At 37.4% G+C, this 24,472-nt stretch overlaps 2 protein-coding genes across 2 annotated transcripts in view; both read left to right on the forward strand.

Moving 5' to 3' along the window:
* The window catches only part of LOC123527460 (uncharacterized), a 57,915-nt gene extending 34,411 nt beyond the window's left edge, over positions 1-23,504 (forward strand). Inside the window, exons 5-10 of the mRNA XM_045306923.2 lie at positions 149-354; positions 2,796-3,014; positions 8,580-8,776; positions 13,843-14,064; positions 18,112-18,809; positions 23,335-23,504. Of these exons, the coding sequence (XP_045162858.2) occupies positions 149-354; positions 2,796-3,014; positions 8,580-8,776; positions 13,843-14,064; positions 18,112-18,809; positions 23,335-23,504 (1,712 nt within the window). The remainder of the gene's footprint in view (positions 1-148; positions 355-2,795; positions 3,015-8,579; positions 8,777-13,842; positions 14,065-18,111; positions 18,810-23,334) is intronic.
* The window catches only part of LOC123527459 (protein mono-ADP-ribosyltransferase PARP12-like), a 28,906-nt gene continuing 27,869 nt past the window's right edge, over positions 23,436-24,472 (forward strand). The window contains exon 1 of the mRNA XM_053523393.1: positions 23,436-23,566. The gene's annotated coding sequence lies outside the window, so the exon portion shown is untranslated. The remainder of the gene's footprint in view (positions 23,567-24,472) is intronic.

The following is a 24,472-nucleotide window of genomic DNA, read 5'->3' on the forward strand; positions in this document are numbered from 1 at the left end:
TAAACAGAATATGTGGCTTCAGTTTTAATGTAAATTGGTAATCAGGCCTGAGTTCCAGAAAGGAGTAATATTCGGTAAGATGTATTTCAGTTAAATCATCAACTGTTCATTATGTATAGCAGGCTTGATGTATTACATTTACTTGCAGAAGATTCTGCTGTTGAAAGGGCAATATGTGAGCGGTACCTTTCTGGTAAATGTCGACGTCAGCGTTGTAGATACCTACACTGTCAGAGAATGTCGCCATACTTGTGGCAGGTAAAGCTGTGTGGAACGTGGATCAATCTGAAAGAGTTAGAAGAAATAGAAAAGGCATATTGCGATAACAAAGAATTTTCAGATGAAATTCGCTTGGTGAGTAATACTTTAGATGGATTAATAATCAAGAGTTAAACTTTGAGGCAGTTGAGAATGAATATATTACGATGCCAGACATTACTGAGTGTGAAGACAAAATAATTGTATTTAAAGAAATCTGTGCTATAGAAAGAACCATTTGAATTGAGTTTTATTACGTGGACAAGTAATCATTTAATAAAGTGTCTTAAGGTAGTTCTGCACGTTTGGATCGAGATTTTTTCTACAATGTAGAATTTGATTAAACTCCAATTTTTCAAAACTTCAGAATGTATCTAGAAAATCCAGCAAATAAAAAGAATAGGGTCGTGTGCTTGATTTTTTGCTAGACGGATTTGAAAATTTTGGACCTCACGCAATTTTTCATAATGGGAGTCTATGGGAAAATCATAACTTTCATAACATTTTCGCGAATAGAAATTTTTCTACAATGTAGATTTTGATGAAACTTCTCACACTTGTAAATAATCATATGGCCTATAATATGGTAAAATAAAATGTATAGGTCTGTGTGGTTATTTTTGAGATATTTGACCATGATTAAAGTGCACCAAATATTCCACGCTAATTTTGAGACATTATTTGAATTATTTAACGTGTCATATGTTTTAATATCATTTGTTTTGACTTTAGAAGTATAGTAACAGTGTCATTTTAATTAATTTGCTAACAGGTTATCATTAATTCATAAAATGATTTTCATTTCCGTACGCCGAATCCAGGCTTCATTCTACATTTTCTGGATAAATGACGTTACGCCATCACTTCCGGTCTATCAAACGTGCAGAACTACCTTAAGATTAGATTATGCTAGTGTCAAAGTGAAAAATCATTTTATCCATTATTTAAAAAATCATTTTAACTTGACCAGCAAGTGTTGCTGCTGTTAGTTTGTAAAGTAATTTTGGTCATCGTTAACAGCCTGTCTGATGTTTTGGAGACAGTTATATATGTACAGTAAACCTCGCTTATAAGGAACAGCTTGGGACCTCTAAAAATTGTTCCTTATAACCGAGGTTCCTTATATCCGTATAGCGAACTAGTTCCTTGTAACCGAGGTTTGTATAACGAACACAATTTGTATAGCGAACATTATTTGACTGACGTTTGATAAAGGCCAAGTGTTCACACTCCGGGCCGACCTTGAATCTTTATGTGAGGAAGTTGCTTTTCTAGTACCGGTCCTATCCTGGAGAGATGGTAAGGTAAACTGCCTGCATGTATATGACTAAAATAATGTTTAAACGCAGAGTTACACCTAAACGAAGCCATAATGTTCGTCGGTAAGAATGACCGTAATTTATGTTTATTTTTTGTCGGTTATTTCTATCTTCTTTTTAGAGAGCGCTACATGATGACTATAAGATATGTTGAAATTACTCCCCTTACCTTGCTTGACTGCATGTTACGTGAATAGACATCAATACTAATTAAAACTAATGTTTGTTGTTTTTTTTTATTACAAAAATGTTAAATTAGACTACCCATTAACATTTAAGGTGTTTATGACATACAGTGTATTACGACTAGACAACGGCGCCATACATATGGATTAAAGTGTAAATTATACCTATACTTTTGCTATTGTCCATTTTAGCACCCGCTATAATTTTTACAATTGGAGATTTGGTTAATTGGAGTGTTTGCCATTGTTAATCACGTGTAATTAGCACATTTATTTAGGATAGTATGACCATGACAGTCACTATTCACGGTTAACATGAAATACCCAATACATGTAGCTGTCGAACATAATTTTGAGTAAATATTAGTCTACTATCGTCTAGTATTTGGTAATTTGATGATATTATATATATTTTTTATCGTATCCGTGAATTAACAAACTAAAGATCATAGAAATGAAATAATTTGTGTTTATTCATGTGCATGAAAGCGCGTGATAGTGCCGACGTTACTCGGACGTCATCAGCGATTCTCATGTTTATATTCGGTTTTCAATATTTTTTTTCTTTATGTCTGTTCGCTATAACTGAGGGGTTTTCCATTGAATTTCGTACTTTGGGACAGGAAAAAGTGTTCCTTATAACCGAGTGTTCCTTATAACCGAGTTCCCTATAACCGAGGATTTTTACATTGAATAAAGAAGGAATTAGATCGGGGAATTGAAAACTGTTCCTTATAACCGAGTGTTCCTTATATCCGAGTTCCTTATAAGTGAGGTTTACTGTATTATGAAAATACAGAAAAAGCTAAAAGTATAGCATAAAAGCACATTGCGTTGCGCCTAGTAACGGAAATACCAAATTTGAAAATGTTCACAAACGTTTACTGTTACAGAAAGAAAGCAAGTGCATGTTTTTTTTATCCTATCTTGGTAGGGCTTAGGTTTTTCATCGTTGTTTGTTGACAAAGTTATTGCCAGTCTGTTCTAATGTATAATTTGATGTACTATGTTGAAAAGCAAGCTTACTTTTCAGCTACACAATGAAATGGAATTTTCTGCTGTGATTGTCTTCAAACCACAAATCCGCGCTGTTGCTGTTGTAATCGGTACACAAGATGGCGGTATTCATACAGAAGCTCGACGTCTGTCAACCATGTCGTACAAAGAGGAAGAAGACAGTACTAATAGCTTTAGGACTCAGTGGAGGTGGTACTGGATGGATGATTACAATACATGGAAATTGTTTGACCAGGTATAATCATTAACCTTTACTCTGTTAAATTTCTGCAATGGACTGGTCTATTAGTCGAGAACTCTCACTTGTTTAACAAAGTGGTGCCGGGGGGGGGTTTCAATGAAAATTTATTGACTGAATAGTGACGAGTGCAGACCATGATCAGCGTGCATGGATGTGCAGGCTGATCTTGGTCTGCACTGGTCGCAAAGGCAGAATCACTTGCCATCAGGAAGCTAAAGGTTAATAAGACATCAATACAACTTACATTATTCTGTCTATAAATGTGAAACAATGAAAGTGTCCACTATTACAGCCAAGTAGAGTTTCAGTCCAGGTAAATTAATACGGTCATGATTGAAACTATAATTTGAATGCAATTGAAATAATAAAATGTTCTTTGACTTTGGGTGTATTGTATTGAGGCCTGTTAGGGAAGACTGCTGCAGGTATGTTAGTGCTTTACACCAGAAATGATAAAGAATCAGACTGTTTATTAAAGAAACAGCTAGGCTAAGTTAGCCAGACTTGCCTGCATCTTAAAGATCTCTTTCTTGCGCTTTCTCTGTGCTGCAGGGATATCTCTCACATTGACCCTTTGGTTAGATCACTGTGTATGTACTGGTAGAGGATGAACTTGGCGACCAGAGTGGCTGTCTTTGTATATATTAAAGCACATTTGAATATGTTTATCATGAAAAAGGTGCTATATAAATCTGGTATAACAAAATATACTGATGCCAAAAAAGAAATTGTGCGCTTGAGCTATTTTACTATTTTTATGAGGCAACTTCTGTAAAAAGATATACAAATTTGGTAATAAAATTTAGGATATTTATCTGCCTACACATGGCATTGTTCCATCTTAATTGAAGACAAAAGACATTGGTTTATTCCATATTAAATGACTATGGGTTCAAAACAGAAAATCGCAATTTTAGAATTGTCAGTTGTCAGTGTTATTTTCTTAACATGTTTACTTTAAATATTTTTGAGTTTCTGTAATTTGTAAAATACTGATTGTGTCCACATTTCCAGTGAATCAAAGCAACGATTCTTGACCACATAGACTGAACGTAAGGTCAAAAGAACTAATTTTTCATTCTTGGACGACGGCTACTGTAAGGCCATAATTGTTGATGATAACATGATTTCATTCCTTCCCTCTGTTCAAGAACCTCCCGTATGTCCTAGATTGGAGTCGTGTCTGCTGAGCAAGCCGGTCATTGAAGAATGTTAAGGTTGTGTGTGGAAATAAAGAATCTGTCATTGGTCTTTGGTTAAGATCAGAAAATCCCAACCCGAGGGCGCACCGCTCAAGTCTTAAACGAGGCTGTGCCGAGTTTAAGACTTGAGCGGTGCGCCCGAGGGTTGGGATTTCTGATTTTCACCGAACATCAATGATGGATTCTATTTCTCACTTACCTCAACAGAAACAATGAAAACAAGCATGAAAATACGGAACAATTTAAAACGCGGGAAATTGACGTCCGTAAGCAGAAAAGACGTCATGACATTTCAGTGACGCACAATAACAAAGTTCCGCTTTAGTGTTATCGTTTGTAGCGTAACGGTACGTTCTTATCATAAAGTAACGAATTTTGAATCGAGAAATACACTATAAGGAACGGAGAGAAAAAATAAAAGTACCAGATTTTTAATTATTTTACATAAATAATATGTATATTCAGTGCATGAAGTAGTCCGTCACAGGAGTGTGGGATAACCCATGTGAGATAAGATTTTCCAGCATTTCTAAAAATAGAGATTTTTCTGTCCGATAAGTGAGAAATTTGTGTCAGTCAAGCAGTATATGGCCTTGCATTATCCTGCATCAGCTTGTTTGAATGCTGATGCAGAAACAGAACCACTGCAGTTCACTGGATAGAGAATGTTGTTAACCCTTACCCTGCTAAATTTCTGTAATGAACTTGTCCATCTTGCAATTTGGACAGTACCATGAACTGTTAAAAGGGGTGCTAACCAAAAAGACACTGACTGAATGGCAAACAGTGCAGACCATGATCTACACTGGTCGCAAAGGCAGAATCAATTGTGTGCAGCGTGATAAGGGTTAATGGGCTTTATGGGCATTAAAGTGGTAAGGGATGACATTACCAGGTAAATTAGAAAATTCACTCAGCTACTCTTAGTAGTTAAAAAAATCATAAAAATTAGAAGTGCACAGTTTCTTTTTTTGTGTGAGTATATTTTAATATTTATACAAAATAGATAAGTTGGCCTATGTATTGTCATGAAATTACCGTGCAAATGATGCATCTTACCTCAGGTCATGATGGAAACATTTAAAACCTTACTATTATGATACATTGATATCTTTAAGTACAAATGAGCCGCGCTATGACAAAACCAACATAGTGGGTTTGCGACCAGCATGGATCCAGACCAGCCTGCGCATCCGAGCAGTCTGGTCAGGATCCATGCTGTTCGCTAACAGTTTCTCTACTTGCAAGAGACTTTGAAAGCGAACAGCATGTATCCTGACCAGACTGTGCGGATGCACCATGGGAAGATGTACCAGTACATCTTATCACTTGCATGACTGTGTAGAAATACAAGTTATGCCATTGTTCTCTTTTTAGCTCACATGTCACAAAGTGACAGTGTGAGCTTTTGTGATCATGCAGCGTCCGTCCGTGCGTGCGTGCGTGCGTGTGTGCGTGCGTGCGTGCGTGCGTAAACTTTTGCTTGTGACCTCTCTAGAGGTCACATTTTTCATGGGATCTTTATGAAAGTTGGTAAGAGTGTTCATCTTGATGATATCTAGGTCAAGTTCGAAACTGGGTCACGTGCGGTCAAAAACTAGGTCAGTAGGTCTAAAAATAGAAAAACCTTGTGACCTCTCTAGAGGCCATATTTTTCACAAGATCTTCATGAAAATTGGTCAGAATGTTCACCTTGACGATATCTAGGTCAAGTTCGAAACTGGGTCACGTGCCTTCAGAAACTAGGTCAGTAGGTCCAATAATAGAAAAACCTTGTGACCTCTCTAGAAGCCATATTTTTCATGGGATATGTATGAAAGTTGGTCTGAATGTTTATCTTGATGATATCTAGGTCAAGTTCGAAACTGGGTCAGCTGCGGTCAAAAACTAGGTCATTAGGTCTAAAAATAGAAAAACCTTGTGACCTCTCTAGAGATCATACTTTTGGATGGATCTTCATGAAAATTGGTCAGAATGTTCACCTTGATGATATCTAGGTCAAGTTCGAAACTGGGTCACCTGCCATCAATAACTAGGTCAGTAGGTCAAATAATAAAAAAACCTTGTGACCTCTCTAGAGGCCATATTTTTCATGGGATCTGTATGAAAGTTGGTCTGAATGTTCATCTTGATGATATCTAGGCCAGGTTCGAAACTGGGTCAACTGTGGTTAAAAACTAGGTCAGTAGGTCTAAAAATAGAAAAACCTTGTGACCTCTCTAGAGGCCATATTTTTCACGAGATCTTCATGAAAATTGGTCAGAATGTTCACCTTGATGATATCTTGGTCAATTTTGAAACTGGGTCATGTGCCTTCAAAAACTAGGTCAGTAGGTCAAATAATAGAAAAACCTTGTGACCTCTCTAGAGGCCATATTTTTCATGGGATCTGTATGAAAGTTGGTCTGAATGTTCATCTTGATGATATCTAGGTCAATTTCGAAACTGGGTCAGCTGCGGTCAAAAACTAGGTCATTAGGTCTAAAAATAGAAAAACCTTGTGACCTCTCTAGAGGCCATACTTTTGAATGGATCTTCATGAAAATTGGTCAGAATGTTCACCTTGATGATATCTAGGTCAAGTTCAAAAGTGGGTCATGTGCCATCAATAACTAGGTCAGTAGGTCAAATAATGAAAAAACCTTGTGACCTCTCTTAGAGGCCATATTTTTCATGGGATCTGTATGAAAGTTGGTCTGAATGTTCATCTTGATGATATCTAGATCAGGTTCAAAACTGGGTCACATGAGCTCAAAAACTAGGTCACTATGTCAAATAATAGAAAAAAATGACGTCGTACTCAGTTCAAAACTGGGTCATGTTGGGACAGGTGAGCGATTCAGGACCATCATGGTCCTCTTGTTTATCTCACCTGAGTACAAAGTGCTCAAGGTGAGCTTTTGTGATAGCCCTGTGTCCGTCGTCAGTCGTCCGTCCGTCGTCCGTCATCAACAATTTGACTGTTAACACTCTAGAGGTCACAATTTTGACCCAGTCTTATGAAACTTTGTCAGAATGTTACCCTCAATAAAATCTTGGACTTGTTTGATATTGGGTCATCTGGGTTCAAAAACTAGGTCACCAGGTCAAATCAAAGGAAAAGCTTGTAAACACTCTAGAGGTCCCAATTTTGGCCCAATCTTAATGAAACTTGGCCAGAATGTTGCGCTCAATAAAATCTTGGATGAGTTTGATATTGAGCCATCTGGGGTCAAAAACTAGGTCACCAGGTCAAATCAAAGGAAAAGCTTGTTAACACTATAGAGGCCACATTTATTACCATATCTTAATGAAACTTGGCCAGAATGTTAATCTTGATGATCTATAGGTCAAGTTAAAATCTGGGTCAGGTGGAGTCAAAAACTAGGTCACCAGGTCAAATGAAAGGAAAAGCTTGTTAACACTCTAGAGGCCACATTTATGACCATATCTTAATGAAACTTGGTCAGAATGTTAATCATGATGATCTATAGGTCAGGTTAAAATCTGGGTCCGGTGGAGTCAAAAACTAGGTCACCAGGTCAAATGAAAGGAAAAGCTTGTTAACACTCTAGAGGCCACATTTATGACTGTATCTTCATGAAACTTAGAATGTTAATCTTGATGATCTTTAGGTCAAGTTTGGATCTGGGTCATGTGGGGTCAAAAACTAGGTCACCAGGTCAAATCAAAGAAGAAGTTAGTTAACACTTTAGAGGCCACATTTATGACCATATCTTAATGAAACTATCTTGATGATCTTTAGGTCAATAGGTCAGGTGAGTGATACAGGGCCTTCATGGCCCTCTTGTTTGTAGTTTATAGAAAATTAATTTGTACTGTTGGTATCCTTTTAAGTAATTGTGACCGGTATAATCCAGCAGATCTTAATTTTAGTGAAAATAGTAGTGATATATTAAGAAATAATAAGTTCACAAGTGTGGTTTATCGTAGAATAACCCGTGTTTTGAGTTCTTATGGGTAAGAAATAAGAATATATCACGAACGCCGTAGGCCTGAGTGATATATATTGTTTCGCATAAGAACGAAAAACTAAGGTTATTCTACGATAAATCATACTTGGGAACCTGTTATTTCGATTCTAACATGACATACTAGTATCAAAAGTGTTAAAAAAATGGTAACTACTTTTTACGACCGTGCTATGCACCTGAATCGGTTGATGTCATTGCACGCGAGTGGTTTATTGCAGAATAACCCGAGATAGATTTTGCTCTACATGTATGTAGGTTATTGGCTGGTCGTGTTAGAATTTTAAATATTCATCCCTTTTCAACAACAAAAAAAAACTATTTGATTATTTTAGAAAAAAATATCAAAAGTGGGTTTAAGTATTTATTGATGGAAATTGTTTTAGGATGCTATGCAGCATACATTGGAAGTGAAGTTCCTTGGAAAGCAAAGAGATTTTAACTACTCCCGAGAAAACTATCGCTTCAAATATGTCATTGACTTCAATGGTATGATGCAGAGAAATATTGGTACTAGAAAACTACGTGAAATTAACCGACGCCCAGTCTTTGTATCACTGCAGAATGTTAAGGACAAGCAGTTGTAAGTCTGTAGTTTGACTATTTGAAGAAGAGGTTGAATTGTTGCTTTCATGCATTTGTTGGCATCCATGTCCCAATTTGGTAATTTTTGTTTTCGGGCTCTGAGACTCAATGTATAATAGCTACAGCTTTCAGACTTCGAACAAAATGACTAAGCACCACATGAGGAGGACACCTCTTGTTTTTTGGGGTCTGTTGGTCAAAGGTCAAGATCAATGTGACCTGGAGACTGACAATGATTTCTGGACTGTAAGTAATGGAGTAAAACAGCTGTGGCTTTCAAAATTAATACAGTTACTAATTACTACTAGAGGAAGATCCCCTCTGATTTTTGGGTCAGTATGCAAAGATCAAGGTCACAGGTGTATTTTTAGCTTATCTTAACGGAAGGTTCAGGGTGAGCTAATATTAGGATAGGTAGATGTTCCGTTGTCCATCGTCTGCGTCCGTTGTCCAAAATTTGCATAAACATCGTCTTCTCTGAAACTGCATTTGGCCCTTTTTAGCTCACCTGTCACAAAGTGACAAGGTGAGCTTTTGTGATCGTGCGGTGTCCGTCGTCCGTCCGTGCGTGCGTCCGTAAACTTGCTTGTGACCACTCTAGAGGTCACATTTTTCATGGGATCTTTATGAAAGTTGGTCAGAATGTTAATCTTGATGATATCTAGGTCAAGTTCGAAACTGGGTCACGTGCGGTCAAAAACTAGGTCAGTAGGTCTAAAAATAGAAAAACCTTGTGACCACTCTAGAGGTCACATTTTTCATGGGATCTTCATGAAAGTTGGTCAGAATGTTCATCTTGATGATATCTAGGTCAAGTTCGAAACTGGGTCACGTGCGGTCAAAAACTAGGTCAGTAGGTCTAAAAATAGAAAAACCTTATGACCACTCTAGAGGTCACATTTTTCATGGGATCTTTATGAAAGTTGGTCAGAATGTTCATCTTGATGATATCTAGGTCAAGTTCGAAACTGGGTCACGTGCCTTCAAAAACTAGGTCAGTAGGTCTAAAAATAGAAAAACCTTGTGACCTCTCTAGAGGCCATATATTTCATAAGATCTTCATGAAAATTGGTCAGAACGTTCACCTTGATGATATCTAGGTCAAGTTCGAAACTGGGTCACGTGCCATCAAAAACTAGGTCAGTAGGTCAAATAATAGAAAAACCTTGTGACCTCTCTAAAGGCCATATTTTTCATGGGATCTGTATGAAAGTTGGTCTGAATGTTCATCTTGATGATATCTAGGTCAAGTTCGAAACTGGGTCACGTGCTATCAAAACTAGGTCAGTAGGTCTAAAAATAGAAAAACCTTGTGACCTCTCTAGAGGCCATATATTTCATGACATCTTCATGAAAATTGGTCAGAACGTTCACCTTGATGATATCTAGGTCAAGTTCGAAAGTGGGTCACGTGCCATCAAAAACTAGGTCAGTAGGTCAAATAATAGAAAAACCTTGTGACCTCTCTACAGGCCATATTTTTCATTGGATCTGTATGAAAATTGGTCTGAATGTTCATCTTGATGATATCTAGGTCAAGTTCGAAACAGGGTCATGTGCGGTCAAAAACTAGGTCAGTAGGTCTATAAATAGAAAAACCTTGTGACCTCTCTAGAGGCCATACTTATGAATAGATCTCCATAAAAATTGGTCAGAATGTTCACCTTGATGATATCTAGGTCAAGTTTGAAACTGGGTCACATGCCATAAAAAACTAGGTCAGTAGGTCAAATAATAAAAAACCTTGTGACCTCTCTAGAGGCCATACTTTTCATGGGATCTGTATGAAAGTTGGTCTGAATGTTCATCTTGATGATATCTAGGTCAAGTTTGAAACTGAGTCAACTGCGGTCAAAAACTAGGTCAGTAGGTCTAAAATTATTAAAATCTTTTGACCTCTCTAGAGGCCATATTTTTCAATGGATCTTCATGAAAATTGATCTGAATGTTCACCTTGATGATATCTAGGTCAGTTTCGAAACTGGGTCTTGTGCGGTCAAAAACTAGGCCAGTAGGTATAAAAATAGAAAAAGCTTGTGACCTCTCTAGAGGCCGTATTTAATGAGATCTTCATGAAAATTAGTGAGAATGTTCACCTTGATGATATCTAGGTAAAGTTCAAAACAGGATCACGTACCTTCGAAAACTAGGTCAATAGGTCAAATAATAGAAAAACCTAGAGACCATATTTTTCAATGGATCTTCATGAAAATTGGTCAGAATTTTTATCTTGATAATATCTAGGTCAAGTTCAAAACTGGGTCACATGAGCTCAAAAACTAGGTCACTATGTCAAATAATAGAAAAAACGACGTCATACTCAAAACTGGGTCATGTGGGAAGAGGTGAGCGATTCAGGACCATTATGGTCCTCTTGTTTATGGTCTCCTAGGGCTAAAAGAAGAAAAAACTTTTAAATGACTTCTTCTCTCGAACAGCCAAATGGATCTTCATCAGACTTGGCTTGTAGCATCATTGTAAGGTCCTCCTTTAATTTTGTTCAATTGAGGGCACTTGGCGACTTTTCAGGACTGCCAGAGCAAAAAATAGAAAAATGACTTTAAACAACATCTGCTCATCAAACTTTGTACTGTAAAAGCATATATTTTCGAGATTTTGGAATTTTGACTATGTTCGCGAGGTTTAATATTCGCAAAATTGTAAAAATGGTATCCTACTTGAATAAGCATTATACTAATGGTGAATATTTACGCGAGAGTTAATTTTTGCGAGATGTAGGGCCTCGCAAATATAGCGAAAATTAAACCTTGCGAAAATTTCTGCTTTTACAGTATGTATTATTCTTATAAAGTCTTCTGTTAATTTTTTTCAATCGGGGGCTGTTTGCCCTTTTAAGAGGACACTTTACCTAAAAATAGAAATATCTTTATATGACTTTTCCCAGCTCAGATCTTCATTAAATTTAGTCCGAGCATTCTTGTAAGGACCTCTCAGATTTGTTAAAATGGGAGCACTTGACCAATTTAACGTAGTGACAGGATGAGCTTTTGTGATCGCCCTTTGTCTGTCAGTCTTCCGTCCACAATTTCTTGTGAACACTATAGAGACCACATTTTGCAATAGATTTTAATCAAACTTGCTCACTTGTATTCGCATAATATCTCGGTTGCTTCCGAAAACTGGCCAGATCCCATCATGGGTTCTAGAGTTATGGCCCCTTAAAGGGCCAAATTTTGCTATTTTGACTTGTGAACACAATAGCGACCACATTTTGCAATAGATTTTAATCAAATTTGCACACAACTTGTATTGGCATAATATCTAGGTTCCTTTTGAAAACTGGCCAGATCCCATAATGGGTTCTTAAGTTATGGCCCCTTAAAAGGCCAAAATTTGCTCTTTTGACTTTTGCAGCCATATAGAGACTTCATTTATGGTTTAATTTGATATAAACTTGCAAAATATCTTTAACATCAATAGATCTTGGATTCCATGATGAATCCATCAGATCCAGTCATAGGTTCTGGAGTTACAACATTTTACATTCAATTTTAACCACACTTACAAAGAACTGAAGTCAAAATAAGACCTTAGTTCCTTTCGAAAACTGGTTAGATTCCATCATAGATTCTAGAGTTACTAGAGTTACTGCCCCTGAAAGGTGCAAATTTTCTATTCTGGCCCTTTCAGCCATATGTTTCATTTATGCTTTGATTTCATACAAACTTGCACAGAATGTTTATCTTGATGATCTGTAGGCCAAGTTTGAAACTGGGTCATGTGGGGTCAAAAGCTAGGTCACCGTGTCAAAGGAAAAGCTTGTTAGCACCTTAGAGGCCACATTTATGACCCTATCTTCTTGAAACTTGGTCAGAATGTTTATCTTGATGATTCCTATATCAAGTTCGAAACTGGGTAATTTGGGGTCAAAAACTAGGTTGCCACACAATTCAAAAGAAAAGCTTGTTTACACTGTAGAGGCCACATTTATGACCCTATCTTCGGAATGTTTATCTTGATGATTCCAAGGCCAAGTTTAACAGGTGAGCGATATAGGGTCATCATGACCCTCTTGTTATACTTATTGTTACCATTCATGATTCAGTGTGTCTTACATTATATTCAAAGTAAAAAAAAAAAAAGTCAAATTGTCAATTTCAGGTGAGCAACTTAAGGCCACAATGGCCCTCTTGTTTTATTGCCAGGCTCTGATTCTATAAAGTATAATAGCTACAGCTTTCAAAACTATACATGATGACTTAGCACCACTTGAGGAGGGTCAGTGTAGTTTTTGGGGCCAATAAGTCAAAGGTCAAGGTCACAGGATCCAGGAGAGTGAAAATGGTTCCTGGACTGTAAGTCATAAAGTATAATAGCTGTAACTTTCAGACTTAACACAGTGACCACTAAGAATCTCTCCTACACTTCCTGCAATCCCAAATAACCCCTCCTCCATCTCTGTAATAAAAAAAATTGTATTGCCCTGTTCCAGTCTGCGAACAAACATATTATGTCCCATTAGGCGGCACTCTTGTAGTATGTTAGCTGGTATGTTGGTAACCGTATGTGGGAACGGATTGAAACTTTACACACTTGTTCACTATGATGAACTGACATGCAGTGCATAAGTTCCATATCTCTGTTTTGCATTTTTACAAAATTATGCCCCTGTTTCAACACAAGGATTCATTCATTTAATTTGTTTTAGTGGTAAGGCTTTTAAATAGTTGAGTGTTGCTGTCTTCCGACAGCTCTTGTTTTATGTAGAATTTGAAGTTTTACTACCACACCACTTAAAATGTTACAAAAATGCATACACATGTTTTGTATTGATGTGCTATGATTATGTTGAGATTTCAGCCTGATATTTACTACTTAAAGAAGTTGTTGTTAAGATAATTGCAAGAAATTTTGTCCTAGATCAGTAAGAAAATAGCATATATTAATCCTTTAAGAGACTTCTTTATTGTTAATGTGAAAGCTATAGTTGACAATGTTCATAGTGAAAGAATTATGTTAGAAAAACGTGCTTATTTATAGCTTACATTTGGTTTTCAGGCCACAAATTTCACATATAACATTTTATTATATAATCCTTTTCAGTCCGGCATCCTTGACGGCAGCTCCTGTGATTGAAACTCCTCTGCCCCAATCCTGGGTACCATGGGATCTTGCTTACCCATTTGAACTTGTAACATTAGATGAAACCACCTCTGATTATAAGAAGGTGTCGGACAGCTTCTTCGGAACATTAGATAGAAGACAGCTAGAAATTGACTCAATATTCCGAATGCAGAATCACAAGTTGTGGAGCCTTTACTGCAAGTAAGATAATCGGCTTTTCTGTCCGCTTCCATATATAGAATAGACTAAATGCAAGCGATACAGCTGATTTTTGATAAATATGAAAACAGATAGGTAGTTGAGGAATCTTAAATGATTTTATTTGATTTAATTACACCCCAAAACACGAAGTTTGAGCATCTGTAGGAGTCGTCTTTCGGTCAGTTGGCTGGTCAATCAGTTGCCAAAGGTTTGTGCAGCAAACTTCTTCAACATTTTTAGCTCCTCAGGTTGATCTTTTGTGATGGTTCACCCTCTAGCATCCATCCACACTTTCTTTTAAACAGCATCTCCTTCTAAACCACCAGGGCAATTTTGAAAAAAAAACTTCACAAGGGATGTACCTTGGATGGCAGGGGTGTGGAAATCCCAATATTTTCACTTGTCACGGACAAGTGAGACTTAAAAATCTACTTGCCCGCAGTCAAAACTTACTTGCCCGGATTTTCAACATTTTAGCTAGCAAATAATTCTTTATTTTGGACAAAAATCTACAAGTAGTTTACAAAAGCAAACATAGTAAAGTGTAATACTGTAGCTGTTTCAAAAAAAAAAGCTTTTGACACTTTAGCTTGTGTTCGTCCGCGAGGCCTAAAAGACTGCTCATCATGCCATGTGAAGCCACATGAGAAAGCATGGAACTTTCTGACAGTCAGAAAACATACTTCCTGGCTCGTATTAGCGGGCGCTTTGGGCTTTGACTGTTGACTTTCATTTTTGTTGGCAGACGAAGTTGTAACAACGAATTTGTCCAAAACTTTGTGATATTTGTTTGCATTTCCCGTTCCTATTCGCCGAGTTATCGTGTGCAAAAATCATGCTAAATTTAGACGCAATATGGTTTTTCCAAAACATGAGAAATCGAGAGGCCACTCAGCTGGTGAAACAATCATTTCGTACGTCAAATTCTTTTATAAACTCCGTAAACTTGAAGGACTGTTCAGCATTTCTAAATTATTCTTTCCTTTCAAACCAGAAAATTTGTGCTTGTCTGCAGACAAACGGTATGTCAAAACTCACTTGTCCTCCATCAAAAATTCCTGAGTCGGACATAGGAATTCCACACCCCTGGATGGTCTTCATTAAAAATTGTTCAAAGAATTAAATTCCATACAGAAGTCTGGTTACCATGGCAACTGAAAGAAAAAAACTTAAAACCACAGGTCCTAGGCCTTTGATATTTGTTTTGTAGCATCATCTAGTGGTCCTCTACCAAGATTGTTCAAATTATCCCATAGGGACAAAAATAGCCCCGCCCTAGGGGTCACATTGTTTATATAGACATGTGTAGTTAAAAACTTCTTGTCCAAAACCACATGGCCTAGGGCTTTGATATTTGGTATGTAACACCATCTATAGGTCCTCTACAAAGATTGTTCAAGTTATATGAGTAGGGTCAAATATGGCCCCACCCTAGGGTCAAAGGGTTTACATAGACTTATAGAGAGAAAAACTTTGAAAATCTTCTTCTCCAAAACCACATGGCCTAGGGCTTTGATATTTGGTATGAAGCATCATCTAGCGGTCCTCTACCAAGATTGTTCAAATTATCTCCCCTAGGGTCAAATATGGCCCTGGCTAGGGGTCACACAGATTATATAGACTTGTGTAGGGAAAACTTTGAATAACCTTCTAGTACAAAACCATTTGGCCTAGGGCTTTGATATTTTGTATTTAGCATCGTGAAGTAGTCCTTTACCAAGATTGTTCAAATATTCCCCTTGGGGTTAAAACCGGCCCTGCCCTGGTGTGCACATGGTTTAAATAATATTAAGTCTTGTATAGGGAAAAACCTTTAAAAATTTTTTGTCTTAAACCATATAAGGCCCAGAGCTTATTTAGAATGTGGCATGCTGTAGTGGTTCTCTACCAAGATTGTTCAAATCTGAGGTCAATATATGCCACGCCTGAGGTTCATCATTTTACATTGACTTATATAGGAAAAATCTTTAAAAATCTTCTCGTCCAGAACCAACAGTTTTTACATTGGCTTATAAATATAGGGAAAAACCTTTAAAAAATCTTTTCTGAAAACCTTAGGCCCAAAGCTTAGATATTTGGTATGTGGCCTGCTGTAGTGGATTTCTGCCAAGATTGTTCAAATCATGACCCTGGGGTCAATATAGGCCATGCCTGGGTAGTCCCTTGTTTTACTTAGACTTATTTGTTTTTTAAAGGGATGTCAAAGAAATTTGGACCACAAGTATAATGTTTGATACAGATTTCAATACTCATATTGAATAGTCTAAATCATGACCTACTGTCCTACTTCCTTGTTTTTGAAGCTACAGCAAAGAAATTTGGACCACCTGTTGAATTTTTTAATAGATTTCAGTAGTTATCTTGTGTGCAATGAATAATCTTTACTATGACATACTCACCTAGTTTTTTGTTTGTGAAGCTTTAGCAAAGAAATTTGTTCAAGCAAGCAACTAAACTCAGGTGAGTGATATAGGGCTGTATTAGCCCTCTTGTTTTATATTTGGGGTCATTAATGTATTTCAGTTTATCAAATGTCCAGTGTAAGTTGTAGAAATAGTTGTATTAAACCCTTATTATTATCCCCCGATAATAGTCGGAGGGATATAGTTTTGGCATTGTCCGTCCGGAGCCATATCTAGGAAATGGTTGGGAATATTTATTTAAAACTTCATATACATGTTCAACACAATGAGTTCTTGCGGCCCGTCAAGTTTCAGTCAGATTGTCTAAGTAACACAAGAGTTATTGCCCTTAGAAGTTTCTAGTGTTAACTATATAGGGTACTATAAATATAGCAATTTCTGCATCATAACTTTTGATATATTTGACCTAGAACTATGAAACTTAAATAGAACTTAGATCACCATAAAGGGGTTGTGTACACACAACTTCATTCGGATTTATGTGTAAATTAAGAGTTATTGCCCTTTAATTGTATAAAAATCCACATATTTGTACATAACAAACTTACCATTTGGTAGAATTTCATTGAATTTCTTTCATTCTTTTCTTGAACATTTATTGTAAACATGTGAAGTTGTGTACCCACACCTGGTCACCCTCTTACCTTGATCACACACCTCCCCTCATCCCCCCACCCTCCCCCCCCCCCCCCCCCAAAAAAATCTTTCCTTTTTTTTAGATTTTTTTCAAACAAACTTCATATGCATGTTCACCACTATGAGGTTATGGGGCCCATCAAGTTTCAGACAGATTGCCCAAGTAACACCAGAGTTATGGCCCTTAGAAGTTTCTAGTGCTATATAGGGTACTACAGATCTAAAGTTTCTGCATCATAACTTTTGATATATTTAACCTAGAACTATGAAACTTTCACAGAATTTAGAGCACTATAATGTGGTTGTGCACAGACAATTTTGTACCGATTTCTTTTGTAACTTCAGAGTTATTGCCCTTTAATTATCTAAAAATCCACATATTTGTACATAACAAACTTACCGTTTGACAGAATTTCATTAAATTTCTTTCATTCTTTTCTGTGAAAATTTATTATAAACATGTGAAGTTGCGCACCCAAACCTGGTCACCCACTTGCCTTGGTCACACCCCCCCCCCCCCCCCCCCCCCCCCCCCCCCCCCCCCCCCCCCCCCCCCCCCACAAAAAAAAATAATTTTTTTTTTTCAAGATATCTAACCTGTGTTCTCTTAAGGACATCTTTCTTTTAAGCTGAAATGTACATGTTAAACAGCAACACCTGGTGCCAAACCACTCAAAGACAATATTTCGTTCCAATTAAACTTCAAGCTCATGTTTCAATTAACTGCATTTGATTTTAAAAGCTAAGCTTATTACAGTAAGCATATCCCATTCAAAATAAATTCTGTAGTCAGGTTCAACGTATCATACATTTATTATGTACTCTTTAATTAAACATTTGTTTTCTGTTAAATTGATTTTGACTTATGAAATTATTTGCTTCTTATTAACATCCTTAATTTTTTGCCGGATATATCTTTTTGCCATTCCTCACCACAAAACCTTTCGGCGGGGGATACCAATTCATCGAATTTGCTTGTTTTCTTTAGTCAGGAAAAGTCCATGCTGGCAAACCTGAAACGTTTGGGTAAGGAAGAGCAGATTGACAAAAGATACTTATTCCATGGGACCGATAGCCTTGATGCTGTGCGTGGCATAAGCATAAACAACTTTGATGCAAGAGTATCTGGTAAGAATGCCACAGTGTATGGTGATGGGGCATATTTCGCACGGGATGCAAAGTACAGTCATGCATACACAAAAGGCCCAGAGAGATTTATGTTTATGGTGACAGTTTTGGTTGGGGATTACACAGTGGGAAACCGGTCTTACAGACGCCCTCCAAACAAGCCTGGTAGCGATCATGAACTGTATGACTCTTGTGTTGACAACATAAATGACCCATCAATATTCATTATTTTCGACAAGAACCAATATTACCCAGAGTACCTTATCCAGTATCATAAGTTGTATGAAGAATTTTCAACTGAGGAGGTTAAGATGAGTACAAGCACTGTGCGCCCAACGCCAATTAGGACAACTAGTACTGGAACTGTGCCTGGAACAGTGCGCTCAGCCTCTAGTAGGACAATTAGTACTGGAACTGTGCCTGGAGCAGTTGGTGGAGTGCATTCCAGTATTTCACAACCACCAATCGCACCAGCAAGGAGAAGAGCTCCTAGTCCACCAGCAGCAGTCTATCCTCCAAGATCTACTAGTGCTGGAAATACAGCCAATCAAAGTTCAGGTATGAGTCAAAATTACATTCTCATTCATCTGAAACAGACTTTGGTATTGTGTGTATGTGACTCATGACAACAGAACAATATTTCATACATGTCTAAATGATAATACCAACTGAATGATAGAAGTTCAAAAAAAAAAAAACTTGCTTTAGTTTTGGTGAAATTAATATGCCTCTTTTTCGTACACTTCTCATACTTCTTTTAGAGATAGTACTTAATTTTCTCAACTCATAGGTATGAAGTTAAAAAGATTTGAAATGAAGGCAAATGTTCATAAATTTCTCAAAAATAGATTTATTGACAATATTTTAACCAGAAGCGTAGGAGTTATGGGCATTTAATTTTTTCATATATTAAAAGAAAATTTTGTGATCAAGGAAATGTAACTCTTCTTGAACAGGGACAGCAGAAACATCAAAGAGACATAATATATAGAACATTTTCTTTTTGGGTGCATTTGATTTAACATCCAACTGTGATTTTGATTGCTAAATAATGATCCATGATACTGTTCGCTTATAATTTAGTACATCTAGAACAGTCTAAAAACAGCAAAAACATGCTGTAGCAGAATGCAGATATTTCAGTTCTGACCAGGACTCAAACTCAGGACCTCTCACACCTAAGGGAAACACTTTACCACTTCCCTATAACAGCAGTAGCTATAACTAGGCAGTTCAAGTGCACCCCTTTTCACTACTGCATTACGTGAACTGAAGCAATTTTGTGACAATAACATGTTCGGTGTACTCCAGATTATCGGCGTAACAGAATTTTTCTTGTAAAGAAAAAGAAATCTAATTATGCCAACATTTTAATCAGTCAAAACTACCTACATTTCTGTGACGTGTTTCTTAAAGTGTGAACTTACTAACTGGAAGAACCAGTGAAATATAACTTACACTGAATCTTTTATATTTTGCCCTTTTAGCAGCTGGCGAATGGCAGAGACAGTGAGCTTTGTCCAAATTTAAGCAATCATTTTACCAATTTTGAGAGGGTATCAATTGATAGGAAATTGCAGTTACAAGCTAAATAACTTTCTGCAGCACACAAAGTCATTAGCATTCACTGTCAGTCAGTATTATAACTAAGATCGACTGCCATTCCTTCATTCAAATGATTCATGGACAGAGTCCATTGTTTACATTTTTAATTGTAATCTGGTGCACTTGTAAAAACCACTATAGTTTGAAAAATCGAAGTATGTGAAGAGCTGTGGTACGGTCTCTGCTTCTTTGCCATGGCAATACTTGAACTGAATAAAATACTAGGTACTGTAACTCTTGCTTTCATTTTGATGAAATTATGCCCTTTTTGTTCTAAGCCATATTTCAGGGCTTGTGCTGTCATTCGCCAAATTCGCCATTAGCAAAAATTGTAAAAATATGGGGACAAAAAATAACTTTTGGCGAAGCATTTTCACACAGCATTTTGTTTACAATCGCAGAATGGTTTTCTTGTCTTCACCGAAAGTACAACAAAGCGCAAGTCTGTAGGCAAAAAAAATCGATACCAGACTACAATACATTATCCGGGTTATCAAAAGGTTAATATCTGTCACACATGGAGGTGCGAATATACAGTTTACAACTTGACTAAATTATTCTGTTTAAAAACTGTACAAATTAGCTGATACATTACGTGATAATTGATTGGAAGCTGGCAAAAAAAGTTAGAGAACCTCTTACGCTGGCGCAGTCGATTTTCTGATTTAAAGTTTAAAATGAAGATTTATACAAGTTTTGGATAGCAGTATGAAATCATGTACGTGCAAGTTTGTATGTAAGTTGTCAGTCGCAAAAAATATTGCTGTAAGGTCTCAGATTGTTTCGCTACTCCATCTGCAATGTTGGCTGAATTTTTTAGTAAAGGTAATCAAATTTGGCTACAAGATTTTTCATTTGGCTAAAAGCTTGGCTACAAGAAAATTTATCCCAGCGCCACCACTGCATATTTTTACATTTTGAACAATATCGTTTGCTATTATCAGTAGTGTCTCAGTAACTACAGATCATTTTGTCAACTGAAGGAAATTTCACAGATTTCCTACCATAATAATGCTAGCTGAATGACATACAGTTTCCACATCCCATTTTGATGAAATCTTATCTCTTTTTGTACTTTTGCATTTTTTAAACAAATAAAATTTCAAGGGTCATCTTGAGTATGTTTTGTTATTATCTGCTGTGCATTGGAAGGAAGACTATAGAATTGCCATTCAAACAGCTGTTTGTTTACCTATCTGCCTGCACCCCCATCACACCCTCCACCAATCTAAAAGCAGTTTTTAGCTCAACAGAAAGTTTTAGTTCACAATGACCTTACTAGTAAATGATACAGGCATATTTATTAAAGAGCAATGTTTCCGGACCAGGCTAGCGGCTATTGTTATAATGTACATTGTTTATAAATACCTTTGAACATGATTTTAAGAAATTGAGTTATGTTAATATTTGTAGCCTGAAAACAGTCTGAGATATATAAATTGTTTATTAATTATTTTGATCACTATTGGTCCCCGATTCACACACTTAGGTGTAGAAATAGTTGTATTAACCTTTATAATGCTGGACATGACCGAGTCTGCCTTTGCGACCAGTGTAGATCATGATCAGCCTACATTTACATGCAGTCTGATCATGATCTGCACTGTTCGCCATTCAGTCTATCTTTTTGGTAAATTAACACCCCTTCTAACAGTTAATGGTACTGTCCAAATTGAATGAAGGACCACTAACACATATGGTATTAGTGGTAATTATGTCTCCCCCAGGAGACATATTGTTTTTGCCCTGTCCGTCCGTCCGTCTGTCCGTCCGTCCTTCCGTCCGTCCATCCGTCCTTCCGTCCGTCCGTCCGTCCGTACGTCACACTTCATTTCCGAGCAATAACTGGAGAACCATTTGACCTAGAATCTTCAAACTTCATAGGGTTGTAGGGCTGCTGGAGTAGACGACCCCTATTGTTTTTGGGGTCACTCCGTCAAAGGTCAAGGTCACAGGGGCCTGAACATTGAAAACCATTTCCGATCAATAACTAGAGAACCACTTGACGCAGAATGTTGAAACTTCATAGGATGATTGGTCATGAAGAGTAGGTGACCCCTATTGATTTTGGGGTCACTCCGTCAAAGGTCAAGGTCACAGGGGCCAGAACATTGAAAACCATTTCCGATCAATAACTAGAGAACCACTTGACCCAGAATGTTGAGACTTCATAGGATGATTGGTCATGAAGAGTAGATGACCCCTATTGATTTTGGGGTCACTCCGTCAAAGGTCAAGGTCACAGGGGCCTGAACATTGAAAACCATTTCCGATCAATAACTAGAGAACCACTTGACCCCGAATGTTGAAACTTCATAGGATGATTGGTCATGAAGAGTAGATGACCCCTATCGATTTTGGGGTCACTCCATCAAAGGTCAAGGTCACAGGGGCCTGAACATGGAAAACCATTTCCGATCAATAACTAGAGAACCACTTGACCCAGAATGTTGAAACTTCATAGGATGATTGTACATGCAAAGTAGATCACCCTATCGATTTTGGGGTCACTCCATTAAAGGTCAAGGTCACAGGGGCCTGAACATTGAAAACCATTTCCGGTCATAACTTGAGAAACCACTTGACCCAGAATGTTGAAACTTAATAGGATGATTGGTCATGCAGAGTAGATGACCCCTAACGATTTTGGGGTCACTCTGTGAAAGGTCAAGGTCACAGGGGCCCGAACATTGAAAACCATTTCCGGTCAGTAACTTGAGAACCGCTTGACCCAGAATGATGAAACTTCATAGGATGATTGGTCATGCAGAGTAGATGACCCCTAACGATTTTAGGGTCACTCTGTTAAAGGTCAAGGCCACAGGGGCCTGAACATGGAAAACCATTTCCAATCAATAACTTGAGAACCTCTCGACCCAGAATGTTAAAACTTCATAGGATGATTGTTCATGCAGAGTAAATTACCCCTATTGTTTTTGGGGCCACTCTGTTAAAGGTCAAGGTCACAGGGGCCTGAACATTGATAACCAGTTCTGATCAATAACTTGAGAACCACTTGACCCAGAATGTTGAAACTTCATAGGATGATTGAACATGCAGTGTAGATGACCCCTATTGATTTTGGGGTCAGTCTGTTAAAGGTCAAGGTCACAGTGGCCTGTTCATGTAAAATCATTTTTTGGAAATAACTTGAGAACCACTTGACCTACAATGTTGAAACTTAATAGGATAATTGGACATGCAGAGTAGATGACCCCTATTTATTTTGAGGTCACTTGATCAAAGGTCACAGGAGCCTGAACAGTGACTTGAGAACCACTAGGCCACGAGTGTTGAAATTTAGCGGGATGACGGGACATGCCAAGTAGATGATCCCTATTGCAGCCAACCATCAGTGTCTCTTTGATTTTTGCTCCTGACCCCTATTGACTTCTTGCCTATAGGACTTTGCATTGGGGGAGACATGCGCTTTTTTACAAAAGCATTTTCTAGTTCTAAATGTTTTTGTCTGTTACAGGTTTAGGTGGACACTCATCTGTACACTATGCATCTGACTACTCTAGACCATCGGGGACCACAGCAAGAAGTCCTTTTGACGGATATTCATCTACGAACACAGCAAGAAGTCCTACAAAAGATCCTGTAAGTCCAAAGAAAAAGGACGATTCCTCTTGCAGTATTCAGTAACATGGACAAAGGACAACGCTGTGTAGTATTTGTAACACACGTTAAGACTGTAACATCATAGTGTAAGATTATTTATTTTGGTTTTGGTGCATTATAAGAGTGTTTTTTTTGTGATTTATTTATATCAATACTTATTGGTTAAAGAGAGTGAGCATACAGTTACTGTAAAAACGATTTGATTGAAAAGCTGAATTATAGTTGATAATCTGCTGTGTCAACAAGGAACTGATGTAATCAGTGGCAGATGGTATTAACATTGGTTATGGTAGTTCAAGTTAATGGCAAAAGTGATTTTTTTTAATATTGATTTCTCTGAAATTTCACTTTAATAGTACAACACTTAATTAGGCTTATAAGTTGAGATATGTAGAATGCATGGCTAATGTTTGTCAGAATTTAGTCGGTTACCTTTTTAAGTATGGTCATCTAATGATGGATGTCCCATGTGGTTTGCGGACAACTTTTATATGAAAAGAATTGTAATCAATTGCTTTAGCTGATACTAATTTATTTTAGCTCAGTTGTGACGAAAGCTTCAAGATTATTTGAACCTCTCTTGAGTCCACTTCCTGGAAAAACCAGTACTGGTACTGGTGTCATATGAGACGGCGAGGATGTGACCCCAGTGGGGCTCGAACCCACAACCTTTGGATTGAGGGGGCAAATACCTTAACCTCTAGACCACCGCTCCCTTTTGCTTTACGCTGGTAAAAGGTGGCTAATAGGGGTCTGAAGACTTGCTTTTATTGTAACACTGTAATTACAGCAGTTTCCATATCTCATACTTTTATTTCGGTGTAAATGAGGTGTGAAACCCGAATTGGTGCCGTGTAATCTGTACTTAGTATAATATTGTGCTCTGTAAAACCCAAATCATTGGTTTGGGTATTTTTTCAAAGAAAGCCATTTTTATAGTTTTGTTTTGAAGCATAGTATATATTTATTTAGGTATTTTATACAATGTGCCA

Source organism: Mercenaria mercenaria, chromosome 14 (genome assembly GCF_021730395.1).
Source record: "Mercenaria mercenaria strain notata chromosome 14, MADL_Memer_1, whole genome shotgun sequence".
NCBI classification, from domain to species: Eukaryota; Metazoa; Mollusca; class Bivalvia; order Venerida; family Veneridae; genus Mercenaria; species Mercenaria mercenaria.